The 22,496-nt window shown below is 36.6% G+C and overlaps 1 protein-coding gene and 1 long non-coding RNA gene across 10 annotated transcripts in view; both read right to left on the bottom strand.

The window, feature by feature from the left end:
• Positions 1-2,502: 2,502 nt before the first annotated feature.
• The window catches only part of LOC124269093 (adhesive plaque matrix protein 2-like), a 124,905-nt gene continuing 104,911 nt past the window's right edge, over positions 2,503-22,496 (bottom strand). For 7 of the 9 annotated variants that reach the window (XM_046704105.1, XM_046704114.1, XM_046704103.1 and 4 more), the window contains 2 exons: positions 3,575-3,688; positions 2,503-3,113 (listed from right to left, as the gene is read on the bottom strand). In XM_046704105.1, coding sequence (XP_046560061.1) covers positions 3,034-3,113; positions 3,575-3,688 — 194 coding nt within the window. In that variant the 3' untranslated portion in view covers positions 2,503-3,033. Of the gene's footprint in view, positions 3,114-3,574; positions 3,689-4,188; positions 4,213-22,496 lie in introns of all 9 variants that reach the window. The other 2 variants (XM_046704115.1, XM_046704112.1) reach the window with 2 other exon arrangements.
• Positions 7,163-8,697, bottom strand: LOC124269099. Its single transcript, XR_006896423.1, has 3 exons — positions 8,632-8,697; positions 8,045-8,182; positions 7,163-7,210 (listed from the first exon to the last, which is right to left on the bottom strand). It is a non-coding gene; the product is annotated as an uncharacterized LOC124269099 (long non-coding RNA).

Below are 22,496 nucleotides of genomic sequence, written 5' to 3'. Positions count from 1 at the left end.
GTTCATTCTCACTTAAACCATTTTTGTTTAGCTGTAACGAACCGTGCAGTGAGAGTGCAGACCTTTTCTTTGATAGCTAACATACTTCCAATATCCCATTACTAGGTCTGTCCATCGATATCACGTGGTGGTCATGTACACGTGGGGAGTAGGTGTAGCCTAATGGTTAAAGCAATGTAACGACCCAGATTCGATTCCCCACATGGGCACAATGTGTGAAGCCCATTTCTGGTGTCCCCGCCGTGATATTGCTGGAATATTGCTGAACGGAGCGTAAAACCAGACTCACTAACTCAAATTGGATAAAGAGATACAGTTATTGCATTGTTTCAAGGAATAATTTACCTATAGAAAAAGGTTGGGCGGAAAAATAAGAAAAGGCTGCCTACCTGCACCTTTTTTCATCGATACCAAGTGTAGAGCATGTGCAAGTCTGTATTATGGTTTCGCGGTACAGCAGTGATCATTCAATTTTCGAATCCGCATAAAGTTGTAAATGTCATCTGAGTTTTACTGAGAAAACGTTTTACTGTTTTATTTGGCAAAATCAGTATTGAACTTGATATCTAAATTATTTCACAAAACGGCTTAACAGTCAATTGCCTTCCACTGAATCACCCACCTGAGATAAAAAGTAAAAAGCACGATTGAATCGGTCTTATCTGTTATCTAGAAGAATGCATAAAGTTAAAGAGTGACAGAAGCTATCAACTAAATGTGACAACTTTCCAACACCATCAACTTGACACACATGGTGAATGATAGCAATGGAACCCTTTCAAGAAAAGAGCAGGGTCAAGTGTACAACTGTCTTAACAATGTGCAAATGAACCACTATCAAATAGTAATTATGACAGATGTTATTCGGCGACATCAAATGTGAGTATCCTACCCACCGATGGTACCCGTCATAAACACATGCAAAGGCTAGTCAATGATATGATGCTCGACATTGTAAACTTTAAATCACACCCTAGTAATATGACCTTTGAAGAGTGTTTTACCACTCAGATTTGTATGCACAGATGTAAACGTGACACACACACAGGGTGGCTCACTGGCCTCCTATAATTGGTAAATCATTGGAATGGAACTGACTACTGATGGTTATTAAACGATAGTTAATTGATATACCTGAAGCTAAAGTCAAACTTCTTGGTCAGATTACCTTGTTCTGATCTTTGCCAACACGAGTCATATGCATAAAGAAATGAGCACGCAAGGAAGTGTGCACAATAAGTGTACATGGAGATGCTTGTGTTTTCGCAAAATATTTCTTCGCCAATGGGGAAGTCCAGCATTTCACATATTCTTTTCCTTTTCAGATAAAAGTTGCTTTCATTTTTGACTAATAATTAATGTCCTGAACCTTTTAATCAGCAGTGGTATGAATTACTGGCAAATATACTGAAATAACCATGGGATGTAGCACTGGTGACGATTCGACCATTTGCTAGGGTACAAATATATTAGTTTTAACAGGACATCATTCTAATTAATACTGTCAAACTGATTTATTGACAATTATCAAGTTTCAAACGGAGTTTTGAGCAGAACTCTAGATGCCCCTTATATATTGACTGTTGAAAACAAAGGCATATCAAAATCACAACGTAATTTAGACGGTTTAAAAGGTGTAATATATAGTTTATTATTAAGACGAGTACGACTTTCCTCTTCGTGAAACAGCTTAAAATTCGGTGCGTTACTGTTGCAAATAGCAATGCCCTTAACAGGTATGTATCTTTCTTGCAAAAAGTGATGCGATAAGCGAAGCAGCATTTGACAAGCCGTTATCTCCTTTCACATGACCGGTGCCGTGATTATGTACACAACACAAAAAGCAAAAGGTGTTGTTTGTCTGCTGCAAAATATGGCACCCGCAAATAGGCATAAATATACTGTATCAGAAAGATCGATCATAGATACTGCCTCACAAGAGTTTGCGGATGATGACGAGGAAGAATGCATGTTGCAGTGTAATGTAATGCTTGTAACATCTTCTTCAAACGCAAAATATTGTACGTTCGCTTCATGTAACATCTTCAGGATTATTTCCCTTGTCCAAGGTGAATCTGTATGCGCCATCAAGAGATGACAGCATAAAACATATTATCGAATCTGGACTAGACAAATCAGTGAGTGATATTATAAGCAACATCCCACGCAGTCGCCTAGGACGACAAGAAAGTATCCAACTGACCCAGTGGGCTGGTTCAAAAGTTTATTAGAGGCTGTGGGACAGCCGTTACTGAAAATCCATGTATGATCATGTCATTAAGAGTTTTAGATGTACCGAATGACGTATTAGGTTTGGATGCTGATAGTTTATAGCTCGTGTTGTGGCGCTGCTAAATTGATGTCAAATGCCTGTTACGTGTTCACTATCCTGTGTGGCTGAAGTAAAGGCGATCCAACACTTCAGTGTTTAGTCAAGATGGGGGTTTTCCTGGCACATTTGTGGAAAGACACGTTTCAAATAAACACGATTACACATTAAAATGCATGCTTCCTTATTTTATTATAAATGATCACCATGCATGTACTATTCATCATGATAACACACTTCTGGCTGGTAGGTGACACTCACTGTCACTGTAGATAAGAAGTAGATAACATTTACTCTGTGTCAGTGGTCACTGGGGACAGGTCCACGTCATCAGTAACATGTCATCAATGGCCTAAAGGTAGACAGGGGAGAATTTTGTCTTCTTGCCTGCAGTGAGGTAATTACATTGTCATGAAACAGACGAGGACCAGAATCACTGATGGGCAGGCCAGAGATATGTGTTAAGATAATTATGTTGAAGAACATTTCAAATTGGTTATTGGGATAATTCGTTAATGTCATCAGAAAACCCACCAAGTATTTCCTGTCTACTAAGACTACCAAATAACACACTGATTGATAGTGATGTAACCACTTTCAATCTCTTAACGACAATTAATCAACCAATTATTAACGCAACATGTGCCTAATGTTCACTCCAGACAAAATAAACACGTCTAGCATAAAGTAAGGTCTTGTGGTCTTCAGTTGAGGCTCAGCTTTGTGAGGACAGCAATAACAGCAAGCTTCCATATGTGTACCGATAGCTTAGCAGCACCAGATGCTGAAATAGAGTACATTCATGTCAGTGTTTTGCTTGTACCATCTGTAGATTGTCATTGATACAGGCAACAATAATTTTGTCAGTACTTTATGAAATATAACATGTTTTCATGTAAGTATTTCTAAAGGCGTGCTGAAACACAGTTCTCCTCTTTCATTACCCATTTCCTGCTAAAACCTGTACTCAAAGTAATCATATTCCAAATCATCGCCCACCCAATACCATTCAGTCATGAAATCAGATTCAGAAGGAAACAAAACATTTTTCACTCTGTATTCATTTCATGTGACGTTTTCTTAAGGATCGTTGAAAATATTCCTTTATCACTTGAAGATCGTCGGAATGCTCAGAATTGTAGACCGAATAATAACACCAGATTGCCTTGCATCAGAGCAACCATGAAACATAATTTTCCCACAAATTATCTTTGCCTAAGATGATCACAATCTATATGATGATACCTTTATTGCATGTGTCGCCCCCATAACCTGGGGCGCAGTCACAAACATACTGGTCACTGCTTTTGTCACAGGTTCCACCATTGAGGCAATCTGTATCAGCATCGCATAGTGGCTCTGTAACAAGGAATGCATAACTTACAATGAGAATATGATATAAAACTTGCAGCTGCATGGACCGTCCCTGTAATCTTGGTTAATTTGGTTCGTAACGCTGTCTTTATTTAGAACATGGAAGAAAAACGATTAAGGTATTTGAAATAAGATAATATATTAAAAGCAGTTGGGAACATATATACATATGTTTCGACTATTTCAGCTCTTCTCACACATTTTAGTTTCCAAGATAGATATCTGCATCTGGAACGCTGTTGGACATATATAGTGGTTATTCAAATCTAGTCCTCATAAATCTATAGAGTAGCATTATGTGCAGCTGTAAAGATGAATGCCTGGAAGGAATTGCAGTGTATATAATAACATCAGATTGCCTGATATAAAACATATGGTGATCTATATTATCATACCCTGATTGCATGTGTCGCCCCCATAACCTGGGGCGCAGTCACAAACATACTGGCCACTGCTTTTGTCACAGGTTCCACCACTGAGACAACCTGCATCATCCGTGCATAGTGGCGCTGTAACAAGGAATCATGCATATTAGTTTTAAATTGAGCATTTGATTGAGATTGCACCTACATGCTTTTACCAGTAAAACCAGTGAACCAGACAAACAAGTAGTTAAACCGACTACAACCGAATCTATGACCTAGGATTAGTTGTTGCTATATTTCTACTGCCAATGTCTACCCCTGTAAAGAAATAACTTTTTGTCCGTGACTAAGTCACATACAAATAATTCAAAGAAACGTCTCTCGGGAAAGAACTACATTAAGTCTTTGGCCACATACGTTAAAAGTGTTGTCACTACCTCATGGGTAGAAATATATACCAGGCGACGTTTATATATACTTCCCATCAAAAGTTTAGACTCACTAGTGTAAATATAGCCACTTACTTCAGGCAACCGTTCTAAACTAAATTTTGCAAAAATATTCTAAAACAAAGGTACTGTTTACACATGAACTGGTCTATTGTAAAACAAATTCATAACGTTGAAAAGATTATTGTCATGAGTTCAATAAATGAAAAATTGGCGAATTCTTAACAAAACGTTACACCAAAACGTAGCTGATCACATGCACGATATTTTCCACATGCTTTTCAGCAAGTTAATGCATGATCGTTGTGCAATGCATCTGCATAAGTTTGCAGTGGAGAAATCAATCTTCGATGTAACCATATATATATATACATAACATAAAGTGAGTGTTTTAAGTGCGTCTAAACCTTTGATGGGAAGTATATATCAAGAGTCGGGGTATGTTATTCACGGTAATATGACTGTTAACTGTCATAACGATAATATTGTTTTTATAATTTCATTAATATCTTCGCTCCAAAGGGAACCGTAATCATTTTCTTTAAAGCAGTAGTTAGTTTCTCTGTTTGTTGTACCAGCAAAGTTTCAGCTGTATACCGAACGTCTGTAAATACGGAAGCCTTGATCAGACAGTCCATTGATTGACATCTTCAGCTTGGGCGCAAAGTCCGGCGGGTTTAGTCTCTATTCGCCTACATCTCAGTTTGCCTACATCCCATTTCGCATGCAAAAATAATGTTGGCTAATTGGGATTAGAAAATGCACCCCTACTCTGATAATGAACCTGACTCACTGGTCAGTGCCATACTAATCAGGTAAATCTTCCAAATTATCCTTACTCATCTTTAACTTACTTTTAACGACACACATTTTGGAAAAAGTAAGCATAAATGGATAATGAACATTAAAAATATTTTTGACGAAATTGGACTTGGTTATATCTGGAATTCCCAAAATTTTGAACATTTGAATAAACTAAACATTACAGTTAAATGTAAACTAGAAGATGCGTATAAGCAAGTGTGGTTGTCTACGGTAGAACATTCATCAAAAGGTATCTTATATAGCTCGTTATCTAACGTTGATTTAAGTTTGAGTAAATATTTGGATATTTTAAATGATAATTGTTCAAAGGCATTGTTACGTTATGAAACAGCAAATCGTAACTACCCCATTGAAACAGGCCACTTGGAGCAATATTCAAAACGTGATAGAATGTGTAAACTTTGTAATGGTTACGACATTGGCGATGAATTTCATTATTTATTTATTTGTTCTCACCTTATAAATGCAAGAGTTAAATATTTAAAGCCATATTTTTATTCCAAACCAAATTTTCATAAAATGTATACATTATTCAATAACAATAAGACAGGTATTCTTAGAAAACTCTCTTTTGTCTGTAATATTATTATAAATGTTTTTAAGAATCGTCGGTAAGAATACTCCATCTAAATATTTCTATTATCTTTATTCAATCTATTTGCGGATAGAGTTGCAATCTATCTATATATATACTGCATTACTTATTCATCTGCATATATGAAATACTCGACTGCACACACATTGTATATAACTATATGGATATATTTCATAGTAACACATATGTAACCTCATATGCCGCTGTCTGCGGCCTGAGTTGAAATAAAGTTCAGTTCAGTTCAGTTAAAATAAGATGAAAGGGATTAATGCACAGGCTAAATTGTAAAAGCAATTATGAGATGTAGTTAATTTCTCACTGTAAAATACTCAGTTGTTATAAGGATATGCAGTTGAGTAAAGAGGATTGGTGCATCCACCAAGAAGTTCAAACAATTTTATAAATAAAATACTCTTTACTAATAGGCTTTAAAACCAACTTAACCATATAAAACGGAGTGTTCGCCAAGCACTGACAGTTATGATGGCTAACCTGCAGAAGGCAGAGTTCAACTTGTCTCAGAGAGGGTGAAGACAGGTACTACATGATGGCCACAAGTATCGACTGAATGTTATGAGACAAGTAGTCATGCACACACAGGAAGTGCGTCATAGATACATGTCAAGGTTAATGCAGTACCACTGGCGACCACATATCTTCCGTCACAGAGCACAACCACCCTCCTCTGGTGAATGAAGAAGAGACCAGACTCCTCACCAGATTGAGACAACGTGTTCGTGATGAAGTGAGAATGGACATCCGCACAAGTAAACTTCCTTAACATCAATGTGATATGATGTTATATGATGTGACATGATGTGAATATCATCGTAATCGGAAATGACAAATAGCTGAGTAAATAAATAACAGAAATATATTCTTTTAGAAAATGTCTTTTTCCTTCAACTACTTCAACTAGAAGAGTCCACTTTTCGATCATAGGGGTGCCACTAGTTTACCATTGCGTAATCAACAGTCAACAGACCGTGAAATGTTGTTTTAAAACTGTAGGCGAATTGGGATGTAGGCGAAATGAGAACATGCCGTCCGGCGAACATGCCCAGATCAGTTAAGTGACACATAATTTAGGTATATTTGCTATTAGCTCATTATATCTCCTTTGAAACAAACATGTAATGGCAGATATGTTTACCGAGGTTGCATTTATCTCCGCCGTAGCCTGCATCACAAGTACAGACATCTTTAGTACGGTCCGAAGAATCAGGTGTACATTTTCCTTTGCCATTACATGGATCAGGTAGGCATGGATCATCTGAAATATATTGCTGACCGTTACATGTTAAACCTTATTTGACATCATCATGAATATATTGATATATTCATATCTGATATAAATAGAAAAAACCTGGGTGTTGGGGTAAAGTAGTGTAATGGTTATAGCGTCTACCGTCCCGTTGAAGACCAGCGTTCTATTATACCACATGGGTACCATATGTGAAGCCCATATCTGGTGTCCCCCGCCGTGGTATTGCTTTAACTTTGCTCGAATAGTTAAAAAAACCCATAAAATATACAAAGTAGTATGTGTTTTCAGATTTCCTTTTTATTGTCTATTTGATGCATGGTAAATTTACTATCGAAACTTCGATTTGACGTCCCACTAGATTTGATTTAGTTATTTGTGCACATATATAATTGTACTTTGATAGTTTTCTATATCCACCTATTGTTTGTTGCGCTATTCAGTGTTTAATGCTCTGTGTGCTCTGTGTGCTCTATGTGCTTGATCATTTTACGTCCATTTTCAAAATATTTGTGTGCACTTGAAAGGGGAAAAATACATTTCTATTATCATAAAACAGTACTACTAGAAAATACATGATTCTGATTATGACTTGAGCATTTGTATGTGAATCTCTATCAAACAATGACGAGACCAGGGGGGTGGCGGTAAGGTCTGACACGTTTCACACAAAAAGTACACAAACAAGAACAAGTGATTCAGCATTACTTTTTTTCCTTGACATTTTAATCACGCATTGTGGTGGTAGTTTTAATTCCAAGCGATGACCTAAAACAAACTTTCCAGATTTCATTTTCTTTCTGATAAATGTCATGAAAGTTAATAAAAATAGATATGAGTTACCATATTCACACAAGTCACCAATGAAACCAGTGTCGCAGGTGCACGTTTTAGCCAGTTCACAGGTTCCGTGTCCACTGCATGTAGAGTCTCCACTGCAATCAGCCATACTGAGTGTCCCGCACATGGTTGCGACAACACCTGGAAGAGAATAATATGTTTGGTCATTTTAAGAACGGACGTTATGTAGTTGCATTCTATTTTGGGGGTTACTTATTGCAATTATCAGTCGAGTCTGAAACTGTCAAAAAGTATTTCTACAAGATGACTTTGGTAAACATGAAAAACACTGAACCTTCTCTTCCCAGGAACACTCATAGAGTAATTGCACGTTTGCTTCATTTTTATGCTTGAATCATAGCCCTAAACTGAGATTAAAGACCACAAGTTACAAAATACAAAATACTGGAAAGACAATACATTTATTAAGTTTTATGTGAATAGTTTAGTAAATAACAAGGATTTATTTCATATTTACTCCAGCTTGTATTCATCACGTGTAACATTAGTCAATGCATCGAGCGCAAGCTAAGATTATTTTCTGAAAGTCAAATAACATATTTACGACGTATATGACAAGCGTCACTTACCCAGAAACAAAACCGTTTGTGTAAGACCTTTCATGTTTGTCAGCGCCGTTCTATCCTCTCTAAGACCGCTACACGTCTAGATTCGGTTGCGCTTGTCTTTTATATAGGGCGGATGTCATAGCGACCGATGTTGATTTTTGTGTTCGCCACAGGTGCGCAAGGTGCTACGAGACGTTTGAGTGATATGTTTTTTCTATAAGTCAAATACCCATATGTCTGCCTACTCATGACATCATCATACTGGCAGACACTGTTGTGTGGGTGACTGTGCATGTTTACTACTCAGACGTGAAGGTTTCACCATATTTCAACGTTGTTGATGGCCGAAGCTCTATACTAAAAATTTCAATTATAGTAGGGGCGTTGGGGAAGCCTAATGGTTAAAGCGTTGGCTCGTCACGCCGAAGACCTGGGTTCGAATCCCCACATGGGCACAATGTGTGAAGCCCATTTCTGGTGTCCCCGCCGTGATGTTGCTGGAATATTGCTAAAAGCGGCGTAAAACCAAACTCAGTCAGTCAGTCAGTCAATTATAGTACTTTAACTCACGAGCAAAGAATATACCAATACCTAAAATAGCATAGGGTAAAAGGATAGTTGGTCAGCAAAGCATCGTAGCTGAATGAACAATATCAATATTTTCACATGGGAGGCTTTTGTCACTAATCCTACCAAGTATACTGATCTCTGCTATATAAACTATGAAATGAAGAAAACAAATAACTTGAGAACACTTTTGTCATAAAAAACCATAGCTTTTCTCAAGGTGTTCAGCTATGCATCACGTCTTTTGATATATACTACCCATCAAAAAGTTTAGACTCACTAGTGTAAATGTAGCCACTTACTTCAGTCAACCGTTATTTAGATTTTGCAAAATATTCCATTCTGATTAAAGGTGTTGTTTACACACGAACTGATGCATTGTAATACAAATTCGTAATGTTGAAAAGATTACTGTCATGAGTTCAATAAATGATCAAATTCAACGACAATTGACGAATTCTTAACTAAACGTTTACACCAAAACGTAGTAGTTCACATGTTCGATATTTGCACATGCTTTCAGCAATTTGATGCATGATCCTAGTGCATTCATCTACATAAGGTTTGCAGTTGGTTCCCTCACGATTGTGGAGAAATTCATCTTCGATGTAACCATATGTATACACATAACATATAGTTAGTGTTTTAAGTGAGTCTAAACTTTTGATAGGTAGTATACATGTGACTACAGAAACTACAAACAATATGTACAACTGAGAAGAATCTTACAATGCATTTTCTTTAATGAGTGACAATTGAATATTAAAGTTCACTACGAGTCTTCTCAAAATCCGTATATATTTTCAATAGAGAACATTTTAGATGACATTTATATGTTAACAGTGTAGTAACAAGTGTAATGATTTTGGACAGTAATTCTACAAACATTGAATTTGTATTAAAGCATGACCATTCATATTGTTCAGTGGTAGTTTTATGGCCATGATTGTAATAAGGCTTATCTGAATTACTTAATTATTTCATTATTATACTTAGTCTTCAAACTGTGATCTCAAGTGGGACGTATGGTCAGACAACTGATTAAGCTTGGCTTATACGTTTTCCTTCAGTGTGACTACTTCATTCCAGATGTATCTGAGTTCAGAGTTTACTGCATTGTGTCTGTACACTTGCACAGATTGCATTAAGTTTTCATTATGTTTTCTTAATTTCAAACTTATTCTTTCAAAACTCTAAAATTCGTGAAAGGAACCAAAATTTAAACCACATGAAATTAGTAACGAATGTTTGATAATGTGGATATTTACGCTTCCTATCATGCCTTGTTTAATTGGAATATCCATCTATTATGTATTTTGAAGTTTAGACTGGTACTTTTCATGGAACATTTAATCAATATTCGTTGTTAATATAACCATAAGGTCCATATGTACGACCTGTAATTTTGCAGTGAAATTACGTTTGACAACTTATATCAGTGTTTGGACTTGACCTTGCCCTATCCACTTGTCTGAGAGGCATGAAACAATTGACCCATACATCTTATCCATACTTCTAATGTCCATCTTCATCAACAATTATGAAACAGCATATTATTAATGATACTTCTGAAATGGTTTTGGGGTTCCGGTTGACGTGATTAACTGAGACATGGCGACGTATGTGCTTACGAAATCTAGCCACGGCTATTAAACAAGTATTTACAGTCTTGAGGAAACGTTCTTCCTTCTTCAAGAGCTAATCTAAAATTACTGATGGTTATTCCGTTATCATCATGTACATGTCTACCTTTGTGGTTGCTAAGGAAGATTGGAACACAAACCAACAATTGACAGTTAGGTAGGAGACTCTATTGTACATGCGTATATTGGAATCTAAAGTTAAAAATAGGATATATCAGACATTACTTGTTTCCGTGAATCCGAGGTCTTTGTTGTCCTACACCAATGTACATATGGCACACAAAAAAGTACCAGTTTATACATTATGTGAGTATCTATATGCTTATATGAGTTCTTTACAAACTGAACTGGCAGTCAAAGCATATGCATTTGGATACCTAATGATACTATATACTGATCATCCTTCAGTTATGGATAGAATCTGTTATTGTATACAGTACATGGCTTTTTTGTAAACAAATACATACATATTATTGAGTGCCGTCAAGAAAAGAAACAAATCATGAAGACATATACCTGGACCCTGAAACATCAAATGGTTCGAGGTATTGATCTCTCAACAGCCCAATATCTGTTGTGTGTAAAGCCAAAATGAAAGTCCTGTCAACAAAGAGTTCTGTAAAGGCAGAATTGACATTTTAAATAACATTGAAGTCCTTTAACATTGAATTACACACATTTTGGTTTTCTTTGAGAGGGAAATGCATAGGGTCTGGACTGAAACCCTATGCAATGAACGTCTGTCTATTCTGAACACCAATTGTTTGTTGGCCTTTTCACACTCATGGGAGTTCGTGTCATCAGCATTGCCGTGGCAAGAAACCCCCACTAAGACGTATCTTAAGACCTATTCTCCACAGGCGGTCCCCGTTGTTAAATATGTCATGAACGTGGTGCCTAGCCTTGATTTATGGTCGGTGTCCACAGACACATGTCAATATGAACACTTAGTACTGAACAAGTGGTGAAAGACAGGTGGTATATAGTTGTGACAGTTGGTGAAGTACCTAGTACCTTAAGCTCTTACAGAGGTACATGTTACAGAAGCCATATTGAGGAATGTAAGAGGTTAGTGAAGATGCAAGTATTTAAAACAAAATACAAGACACAATTGTTGGTGACCACCAATCATGTCACAGCTATATCAATTCAAAAGGCAAGCATATCCTTTTATGGACATTTTCCAAATCCAGATTCAATTTGTCTGTCATACAGGGCTGTTCATAGCATATGTCTTTAACTTGGAATGATGTGTATAAATTATCTCAATACCGCTTACAAATTATTACATCAATACAGAGTGGTGTTCAACTATAATTATGAGTAAAAGGAACATACATGAAACTCACGACAGCTCCATACACGTATCAACACTTAGAATGATGTTTCGAAATGATAGCTCTATGGTGCATATATAGTGTCATATTTTACATATGCTGCAATTAATATAACAATACAGTGTTGTTGTAAACTGTATTGATGAGTAAAAGGAGCATAACAGCCTCACGTTAATTTACATGTTCGAAAACTATGCTTACACTTCGACATGGAGAACGTGACACAAAGCATTAGTGGGTGCAGACTCAACTTATAAAATCAAGTATCACGCCAACGAGGCATTAAGGTGCACTTCAGATAAATCAAATAAACGATTGTCAAAGACCTCAGTGCATCGGTTCAAAATTTATTGCAGTGAAACGGAGATTACAGGCCTTAGTTTTATAAAGTCATGGGATTATCCGTGCACGATGTAATTCAGAAACGATAATAAAACATTCTTAGTACGACACAACTAATCTCCAGGTACTTAGCAAAATCGAAGTTATCTGTCCAGTGTTAAATCTTGTGAGTTATGGCTTAACTGTGAGAGAGTAGTGGCGTGAAGGAATAGTGTATTGATAACAATCAGTCAAAATCACATAAGAAAATTATTTACAATACCTACAGGTAATTACTGGTTATGGTAAAAATGAACACACAAATCTAAATGTAAACAAAGACCACATCAGCAAGACTGTATTACTCAAATAACAGAACTGGAGGGGATATAGGAAATGTCTCCAGTACTATAATAATATTCGGATTCTTTAGCGGCAATACGGTAGGCTAAAGGTGGCACATTGGTAGCATCAATCTTATGTCGAAATGTTTCCTTATTCAATTATTTGTTATGACATTTCAAATGTTATCTCGACTGTTTGTTTACTTTCTCGTAATTTCATCATTCTGCAGGTATTTCAAGTTTATTTGCAAACTCAAAACTTCGAGAAAACAATTGAAGTTACGAAAAATAGTCATAGGTGAAAACTTTAAATTTTAATAAATATTATCATAATGAGAAAGTAATTGAAATTACGAGAAAATAAAGAATTTTTATAGACTCGAAACACCTAAAAATAATCGGGATTACAAAATATAATTGATGTAACAGGACAAAACTTATAAGTTTAGAAAACTATACAACTGTTTGTAATAAAGAGAGATGTGAAAGAAAAAAAGTTGATATTGTTGTCCAAAACCTTGATTGTAAAGGATGTACTTGCAACTCCTCAGAAGCTAAATCTTACGAATCAGCAATGCAATAGAGGGCATGTTTGTCCCTTTCTGAACATGACAAGCCCTTGTTCAAGTACTGAACACCTATGTGTTACAGAAGGCATGTTGAGACCTAAGACAAGATTATTACAGTATTAAAACAGCATACAAGACACAATCGTTGGTAACTCATCTCATCATGGTTCAGGCTGAACTTAACTAAAATAGCTTTTATAACAATGATTATTGTATCATCAAAACAAAATTATTTGTGTCATGCTTTGATCAGTATGTTCATATTGGAAATGTTTAGATAAACGAATATATGGGCGCATGATTTGGAACCTTTTAACATAAAAAAATTGTTACGTCTTCATACAAATCGCGTGATACACTTGCCAGACCCGTGAAGATCTGGGTTGGACTTGGTCTTCGGCAACGCATGCTTGTCGTAAGAGGCGACTGACGAAATCGGGTGGTCAGTCTCGATGACTTTGTTAACACATGTCATCGTGTCCCAGTTGTGTAGATCAATGCTTATGTTGATTACTGGATTTTCTGGACAAGAATCGATTATTTACAGATTGCTTCCAGAAAACTGGAATATTGCTGAGTGAGGCGTTAAACAACAAAGAAATAAACAAACAAACGCACCACACAGACAACTCCAAACCCTTAAATATACACCAAATATCTGATTTAACAATATTATTTCCACTTTATGACTACAAAGTGTAGAATAGTTTGATATTGTAATCATTCACACACAAAATTACACATGAATATTTAGCTAGTTCAACAAGAACAATTGCCTCACTGGTAGACAGGTTGGTCTGTTAATTAACCAAAGACCGGATAATGACAAGTTTTAGTTCTATTATATTGTCGAAAGGATTTCGGTGTGTAAGCGATTTCTGTCTGTGTTGAATAATAGCTGCACCACTTACATAGATCCCGATGTAAGTGAAACCTTACAGAAACACTCAGGAATAGACGTACAACGATTATGTGACCAAATATAGACCCTAAACGACACACTCTGCTGTATAAACTATTGAAGTCACCTGGAAGAATAATTAAAATAAGAATTTACGCACAGTCTGGGCGACGTCCCCTTCAACAACTCCAGGTATCCCACAACCATGTACAGACATGTCTTGTTGAAATGATCAATACATGCATGCCTATTTGCTGTCACGAGCTCGAGTTCAAACATACTGTTTGTTACCTTGCAGCTATCATAAACTTAAACATATCCCGCGTATCTAAGAACTACAGACTCAACCCTAATCCTCACCCTGGTGTTTTGATGATTGTCTGCACGTAACTGTTGAGGTTTGCCACACAACGATAAATTGCCCTGCACTAACAGGACGTTTGTTTGCACCTTTTACAACTTGCCCTGCTGAGAACAAGTGAACTGACATGATGCAATAAATTAAGAAACCAAGTTTCAGCTAAAAGAAATAGGACACACAGAGGAGAAATACGAGACGAATGTGTTACACAATGTAAAAACAGTTTATTGTTGGAGGCGCTACCCATACAGTATTGGGTTCTTCTGGTGGGTGTGTATGAGAGGAGGTGATGGTAACACCGGCAACACAGTGGATTGTATTAGGGTAAAGTGATACTTTGAAAACTGAATAGACTAATAACATAGTTATGTAACTCCAGTATTGAATTAAAATGTATTTTACACTGAAAATGTTATTCTGAGCATGTTTATGTGACTACTGTTTTGCCTTTTCATAAAGGAGAATTAAATGTTTAGTTACGAGTAAATATTTTCTCAGATGATCTTAAAAAGTGTTCTGTCAATCATTGTGGAAGGCATGACTTTATAAACAGCTTAATTGGGTATTTGGCACCCACACTCTAGATAATTCATGGTATAGACTTGGTGGTTTTGTGTTTGTAATCGCACACCGACCTTTGCTCATAATATCAATCAGACATGAGTGACTTATGGGCCTGCTTGGTGTAGAGGGTGCCCATCATATGCCCCTTGTGTTATACGACATATTGGCAACGAGGCATATTTTCAGACAATACACGGTTTTCTATCGCGAATAACAAGTGGTTCAGAAAATAATGTACAAAGAAATGCAGCACATGTATACCATGATGAAACTGAGTTCAACTGACAGTCACTACCAAACATGAAGGAATGTGATTTAAATGTACCGAAAATAGGACAAACTGTCGAATCATCGATTGCACAACGTTGTTATAAGGGCAGTATTGACCTGCATGAAATGGAGATAAATCCACTTTGCATCTTCAGATATCAAACCGTACACATGCTTCCGTGTTTGCCACCGATATAAAAGTTACATGAATAGAATGAGCCAATATATTACTTCTTATCTAATGTGTTTATGAAAACGATTCTGTTAACTTGAAGCCGCTTTATTGCCTTGAGGCAACATGTTAATAATGGCTATTTCCACGCACTTGTGCTTGCTGAAAGCGCTAACGCATTATTACCCTGATAACCCATGCTGCCTGTGAGGCGCTGAAGTCCAAGAAACTCAGGAGTCAAGCTCCTCAACTTCAACTGATTTGTCACATGGGCACTATGCACATGACCACACACCACCACCGTATAAGCAAACGTTAGCTTTATCCATACCAGTAGTTTTAATGCTCGGAGAATCGTTGGCAAGGAAAACATTGTATTTTTGGAGCCTTCAAACGTGTAGCTAGAGATTTTATTGAAATAATGAATAATAAACACGTTCGCATTAACTTGACATATTTTAATTATGAGTATGGGTACTACTATTACAAATACGAACCCTAATAAACAGAATTTGATCCCAATTGTTATTTGATATATGTTTTGAAGTTACTATTTTTGTCTACAGGCACCTCTAGTACGTTTAGATTATGATAGGCCATACAAAAAGCAAAGGACACCTTCAAGAATCTGATATGTGCATGAAGCCTTATTTATCACCTTAAACATGGTGTGTTCTTAACTGTATTCACGATACACCATTGGAACCGTTCTGGCAAAAAACAAGTGAACATGCTACAACACACGTACTTTCATCTACCCACCAACAACCAAGTGAAAAAAGTATAGTGCTGTGTTGACAGGAGCACACATCTAACGTCTACCTAGATACGCCACTACAATTTCGTTAGGCTTAAATCGTGTTGCTTGTTGACTGTATGCATATGGATTTCGGTGCATAACCATAGGACTTGGGTTGCAAGGTTCGTTATATTTTTTCAATGTTCGTAACTTTGTGCACACTCATGAAAGGCTCCTAGACATGCAGTGATGGGATCAAGTTACATGAATTACAGAGAGACGTTGGCGTACATGGACTCGTGAAACTCTGGCGTAAGATGTAAATCACATAGCAAGAAATGTGACTTTGACATTGAAAAAGAAATGGGGTATGTTTACGTCATTGACATGTGACATAAATTGTTGCTCGTTTATTAATTGTATTTTTTAAGAGATATGAATAGGTCTATGAACCGAATGCAATAGCTGGCATATAGATGGTGGTACATGCAGGCTGTGGAAGAAAAAAAGAATTATATCCACTGAGTACTCTCCATGGGCACTGGAAGATAATGCATGCAGTCACAAATGCTAGCTGAACTGAAGGAATCACCATCCAAGCATTAAACGTAATTTATATACCCACTAGAAATGGCTACCACACCCATTGAAAACTGAGCATGCCATTTGCCATTACCGAGTAATACTGGCATGAAAAATGAGTGTATCTGAGAACGCACCACTCTCTGTGGGGTGCTTACTATGCTAACCACGCCATACCACATCATGCTGAAACTTTTGATGATGAATTTAAAGCAAACTGGCAGATATAATTTCATAACCTAATGATTCTACTGCTGCTGACGCTGTACTTATATGCTGATATCCAGCCATTAGTGTTAAAACAACATCTGGTTAATCTAAAGCGTACCAAATCCCAAATCCCAAATACCAGATCACGTAAACAATGAACATCTTATCTATGGAGGTGACGTGCTGGTCGATAAGCTCTGCATCTTATATAACGCAATTATGAAAGCTGTGTACTTTCCCAATTTCTTTAGACTGGGTATGATAGTTCCACTTTATGAAGGAAAAGGTGCAAAATGTGATCCCTAAAACTACAGAGATATCACCCTAACCTCCTGTATAGGGAAACTACTTGAAAAATTATTACTGCCAAGTCTACAATGTTATATAAGTCATATTAATCCTCACTTTCCAGACCCTCTACAGTTTGGATTTAGAAAAGAACATGGTGCAATTATGTCGACGTTTATGCTCAATGATTGCGTAACATATTATGTTGAGCGTGGCTCTCAAGTCTTCTCAGCTTTTCTCGATAATGAGAAAGGTTTTGATCGCATTTGGCATGGCGGATTATTCTTAAAACTCCATAATTTGGGTTAAACGGGTAAAATGTGAAATTTACTATATCACAACTACACCTGCAGCTCTTCTTTTGTAATGTACAACGAAAATAGCTCAGACACATTTGAAGTAAAACAAGGTGTAGGGCAAGGTAGAGTCTTGTCTGCATGGTTCTTCCTTGTCTTCATAAACGATTTACTAACTGAATTAAGACTTAGTAACAATGGTATATGTGTATATGGCATTGATGTACCATCAGTCCTGTTAGCCGATGATACGACACTGTTAAGTACCACTCCTTCTGGGCTGCAGAATTCACTTCATATTGTTTCAGAATATGCTTCCAAATGGCGCCTAACATACAATGCATCGAAAAGCTCTGTTGTAGTTTTTCGGAAAGGGAAACAATCTTGTCCTGAGCTCTCATTCTCCTTTTGCGACACCTCTATTAATATAACTCCATCTGTAAAATATGTTGGTATTCTACTCTCATCAGATCTGTCTTGTAAAGATAGAGTTTTCGCTAACTGTCAAAAGGCCAGGCAAGCCATAAATATTCTTTACGCTCAATTGGTCTTAACAGTACTGACTTAAATCCAGTTACATGTGTTAATATATGGAAAAAATGGTTTTGCCTACAGGTTTCTATGGTTGTGAAACCATGCCTACGCTATATGGCAAAAACATTAATCTGGTGGAAAATACCCAACGATATTTTGCTAAATTTATTCAAGGGTTAAACAGACGTATGCCAACAGATTCTGTATGTGCCAACCTAGGTCTCTGGACAATGGTTGGGTACATTGACAAGTGTAGATTATTATTCCTTGGAAGATTATGTAATAACGCTTGTAATTCATCAACGAAAACGCTCTTCTGTGCATTCTTATCACTCACTGTTCACTTAAATATCAACTCACGCAGTATTTACTGGACTATCTCTTATGTACGGCACGGTCATATAATCTGGCGCAGAATAGTTGTAAGTTCTGTCTTCTCTTATGAAGAAGCTCAATGGAAATTGAGACTCTCCATAAGATAGGATATGTCAGATATGCTGTAATCCATCAAACACTGAGTCTACATAGACTTTACACTCTAATGTATCTGTACCCAGAATATAAAGACCATATACAACTTGCTGTACTAGTCGGTTCTAAAGCCAAATTCTCAAAAGAATGTATGCTTTGTAATAAGTACTGCTATGACCGAGATGCCCACATCATTTTACATTGTGAATCTGCAATGAGCCAAAGAAATAATGACATGACACTACTTGACCTACTGGACGTAGAATTATATGTATTTATTGAAATGCTTGATGATGAAGATGCCCTTGTACTGTTTCGTGGTGCAAAACTTCACATCCCTGGCCTTCATGAAACAGCATGGCAAACCATCACACTACATTTTTCGAACTATATCTATTCTGTAAAAGATTCCTTGATGTATACTTTCTGAACTATCATTTTTGTAAATAATCGTGCTTTTATACATATAATATGTACATATATGTAACTGACTGATGTTTGTTTATGTAACCTTCGAATATCCTTTTTGGAGGAAATAATTCATTCATTCATTCATTTATTGAAAAACTGATCATGCCATTTTGCCATTACCGAGTAATACTGGCATGAAAAATGAGTGTATCTGAGAACGTACCACTCTCTGAAGTAGGTACTATAGTCCAGTTGGGGGTTAGTTTCGTTAACAAAAGTTTGATAAGCACAACAGCCATCGTGCCTTTGGTGTATTGTAGGTGTCCTATATATAGATATTATACCATGTGATTACACATCTGGTCATGAACCAATATTTGTGATCATAATCCTGCAGTTGAATCAGTTGTGGATTTCTTCAAAGCTGAGTTGAATTTAGTGGGGCTTGCCGTCACATTGACATTATTCCAGTCATATAGTGAAGAGATCAAATCTGCATTCATAAACATTTTAAATACTAAGTCCAAATGTGTCTTTTTTTTAAAAAAAACACCATATATAAAACAAGCAAGTCGTCATGCACATTACATAGTTACAGTTTATAATACAGGTCAACTTCCCTCCGGAAGTTAACAATAAGATGCCCGCTCACGTGGGAAAACATTTTGCATTTGAAAAGTCTGCACAGTAAAGCAGAATATGCTTCATGGTGAACACTTTGTCGCAAGAGACACACAAAGGGAGGTCCATCTCCATCTGTTGTTTTACAGCAGATAGTCATGAGTAAACCTACTGTGGCCAATACGACATCGTCGTGAAATTACCTCATAACAACTCGACTGACAACCCAAGTAGGTATAACCAATTGTTGGCTTCAATTCATGAAGTCTATTTAATCCTACTTTTTGCATGAGGTCCGATATCTTCATGTATGTACTACTGTAGACTACAAAAAAGGCGAGCGTCTCAAGCCATACCGGTGGCATCCATTACAAACGTATGTAAAAGACAATTGTTCACCTGAAAAGTTTCGGGAACCCAAGGTACAAGTCAAACTAAGGAATTGCATCTGACAACATTTTTTGTCCCTAGAACATCAGAATGTGAAATGTCCACATGACTACCATACAACCAATGTTGCAACCCTGATCGAAATTCTGGGCAAGTGTCTTATCACGATCTTTTAAATCTTAATAAAGGAGCATGCCTCGATTATACCCCCAAAGTAGTGATATTTAAAACATCAAACATCTAAAAATCGTTTTGGTGGTCATTTTGAAAGTCTTCATCAAAATGCCCTATTTTGATCGCATCTGAGGTTTAAAGAACCTTTTCATTACCTAATATTAACAATGTCTGAATTTTGACGCAAAAATCATTTTGATAGGCTAGAACTGCAAGAGAGACCATGCAAAGGTTAGAGTACATATGGTCGAGGATATAGACGGAACAACACCTGGTCTTAAATACAGTGGATACAGGAAGAGACGGTTCACAGCCTGCGGAACGGTACCAGGTGAACGGCCGCAGCATTTACCGTCACCCGCAGCACATTTGTGCCTTCTGCAACTTCAGGGTTGAGTACTGATCCTCTTCATCCTCATTTCACTCTGTGTTTATTCCGGACATATTTTACAGATAAAATGTGTTCAAGAGGCTTTGGTTCCTAATGATAATGACAGTGACATATTTATCAAATATAATGTGTTCACGAGGCTTTGGTTCCTAATGTAATGGTAATAACAGTGTTAAATGTACCATTATCACAAACTAAATGACGACTTTCGATTGCGTTTCTGAATTTTTATTCGCATATGATTTCTTACCATGAAGTAAGTGCATTAACAATGCCTATTGTCTACTACAATCAAACATAGATGTACTATTTCCATGACAGATTTCACAGATGGGTATGATAACAACACAAATGCATACATGTTTCTACATGTAATGAAAACATGTATTTGTTAGGAGGCAAACGTCAGCGTCTTACAAAACTGAATCAAATACACAAATACTGTAAAACATTTTACAAAATAGTAAAAGCCAGTAGTGCGATACTACTCTAGACCATAAGCATGAAGACATGATTGCTGTGATGTTAATGTGTTTTTCACAGGTGAACTATTGACATTTGCATGTGTTTGTGACGATACAGTCAGTGGGGGAGAATATGCTTATGTCTTCGCGAACACCTGCCATCATCACTATATATGAGTGGTTCACATCGGAATTATACAATTAGCGGGGTTTTCCTATTTCTTTACTGATTTTGCATCACAAGGGATAAATATCTCAGTGTTAAAAGTGTTAAGGACCTTTTCAATAATGTTAATTATCATTTATCAAAAGAAATAGAACTGATTGATAAATATTGATGCATATGTTTTGGACTTACATGTAGTTTAATGATGGTAGTTTAGATTAGTAACTGAGATTGTGGAGTGGCTGTATTCTCAAAGGGGTTTAAGTATTGTAAAATTATTTTCCTCCTGAGAGCATACGTCACAAAAATTTCAAAGTAAATTTTAACCTACCACATTTTTAATCGTAGTATTATTGTCATTTTAATTTGTGGCTAATTCTAAGCACAATCGCCAATGGCTGATGGGGGTGGTGTATATCCAGCTAGGGTCCATGCAGGTAACAAAGTACCGGAAGTCCCCATCGACCCTAGTATGGTGATCTACATTCAGTTGTTGGCGATCTATAGCTTGTTTTATATTATGCATTGTCCAAGTAGTGCTATTAATTTTGACTTTACATGCTAGTTTTAATTCTAACTGTGGTAGTCTAGTTGGTTTTACTATCTTTTGACGACATGGTTTATAATATACGCATATTCTTTATCAACATCGAATTTGTTCTCGTCACGATATGGCTGAAACATTGCCGATGTGACGTTAAATGTTAAACTCACTCACTTCTTTTGCTGTATTAAGGGCTTGATCATTATTATTATTATTATTATTATTGTGAATCACTTCCAAATAGTGATAATAGCAGTTGTAAAATGTGTATATGAGTTTGACTCGTCATTTGTTCGCAGGCAAGCTATAAAGAGATATATTTATTTACTTTCTAATATCTTGTACAAATTACTAATGAAATGTGCATGTCGTTTCTTCTGAGACTGAAGGCTTTTGAAGGTTAATGCAACATTTTCTTTGAAGGAATGCCTCTCAGAGAAGGAAGATGTTCTTTGTTTTGTTTTTTTTTGATAATGGCCCCACTTAGCTATATTCCAGTTTTGTATATGAAGGCAGTCTGGAGGTAATCGCGTCTGCATCAGACAATCCAGTGATA

The sequence above is a fragment of the Haliotis rubra genome, unplaced genomic scaffold (assembly GCF_003918875.1).
Source record: "Haliotis rubra isolate DU_JTF1 unplaced genomic scaffold, ASM391887v1 Scf142, whole genome shotgun sequence".
Classification (NCBI taxonomy): domain Eukaryota; kingdom Metazoa; phylum Mollusca; class Gastropoda; order Lepetellida; family Haliotidae; genus Haliotis; species Haliotis rubra.
The sequence above is the reverse complement of the archived record's forward strand: the minus strand, read 5'-3'. Positions and strand labels throughout refer to the sequence as shown.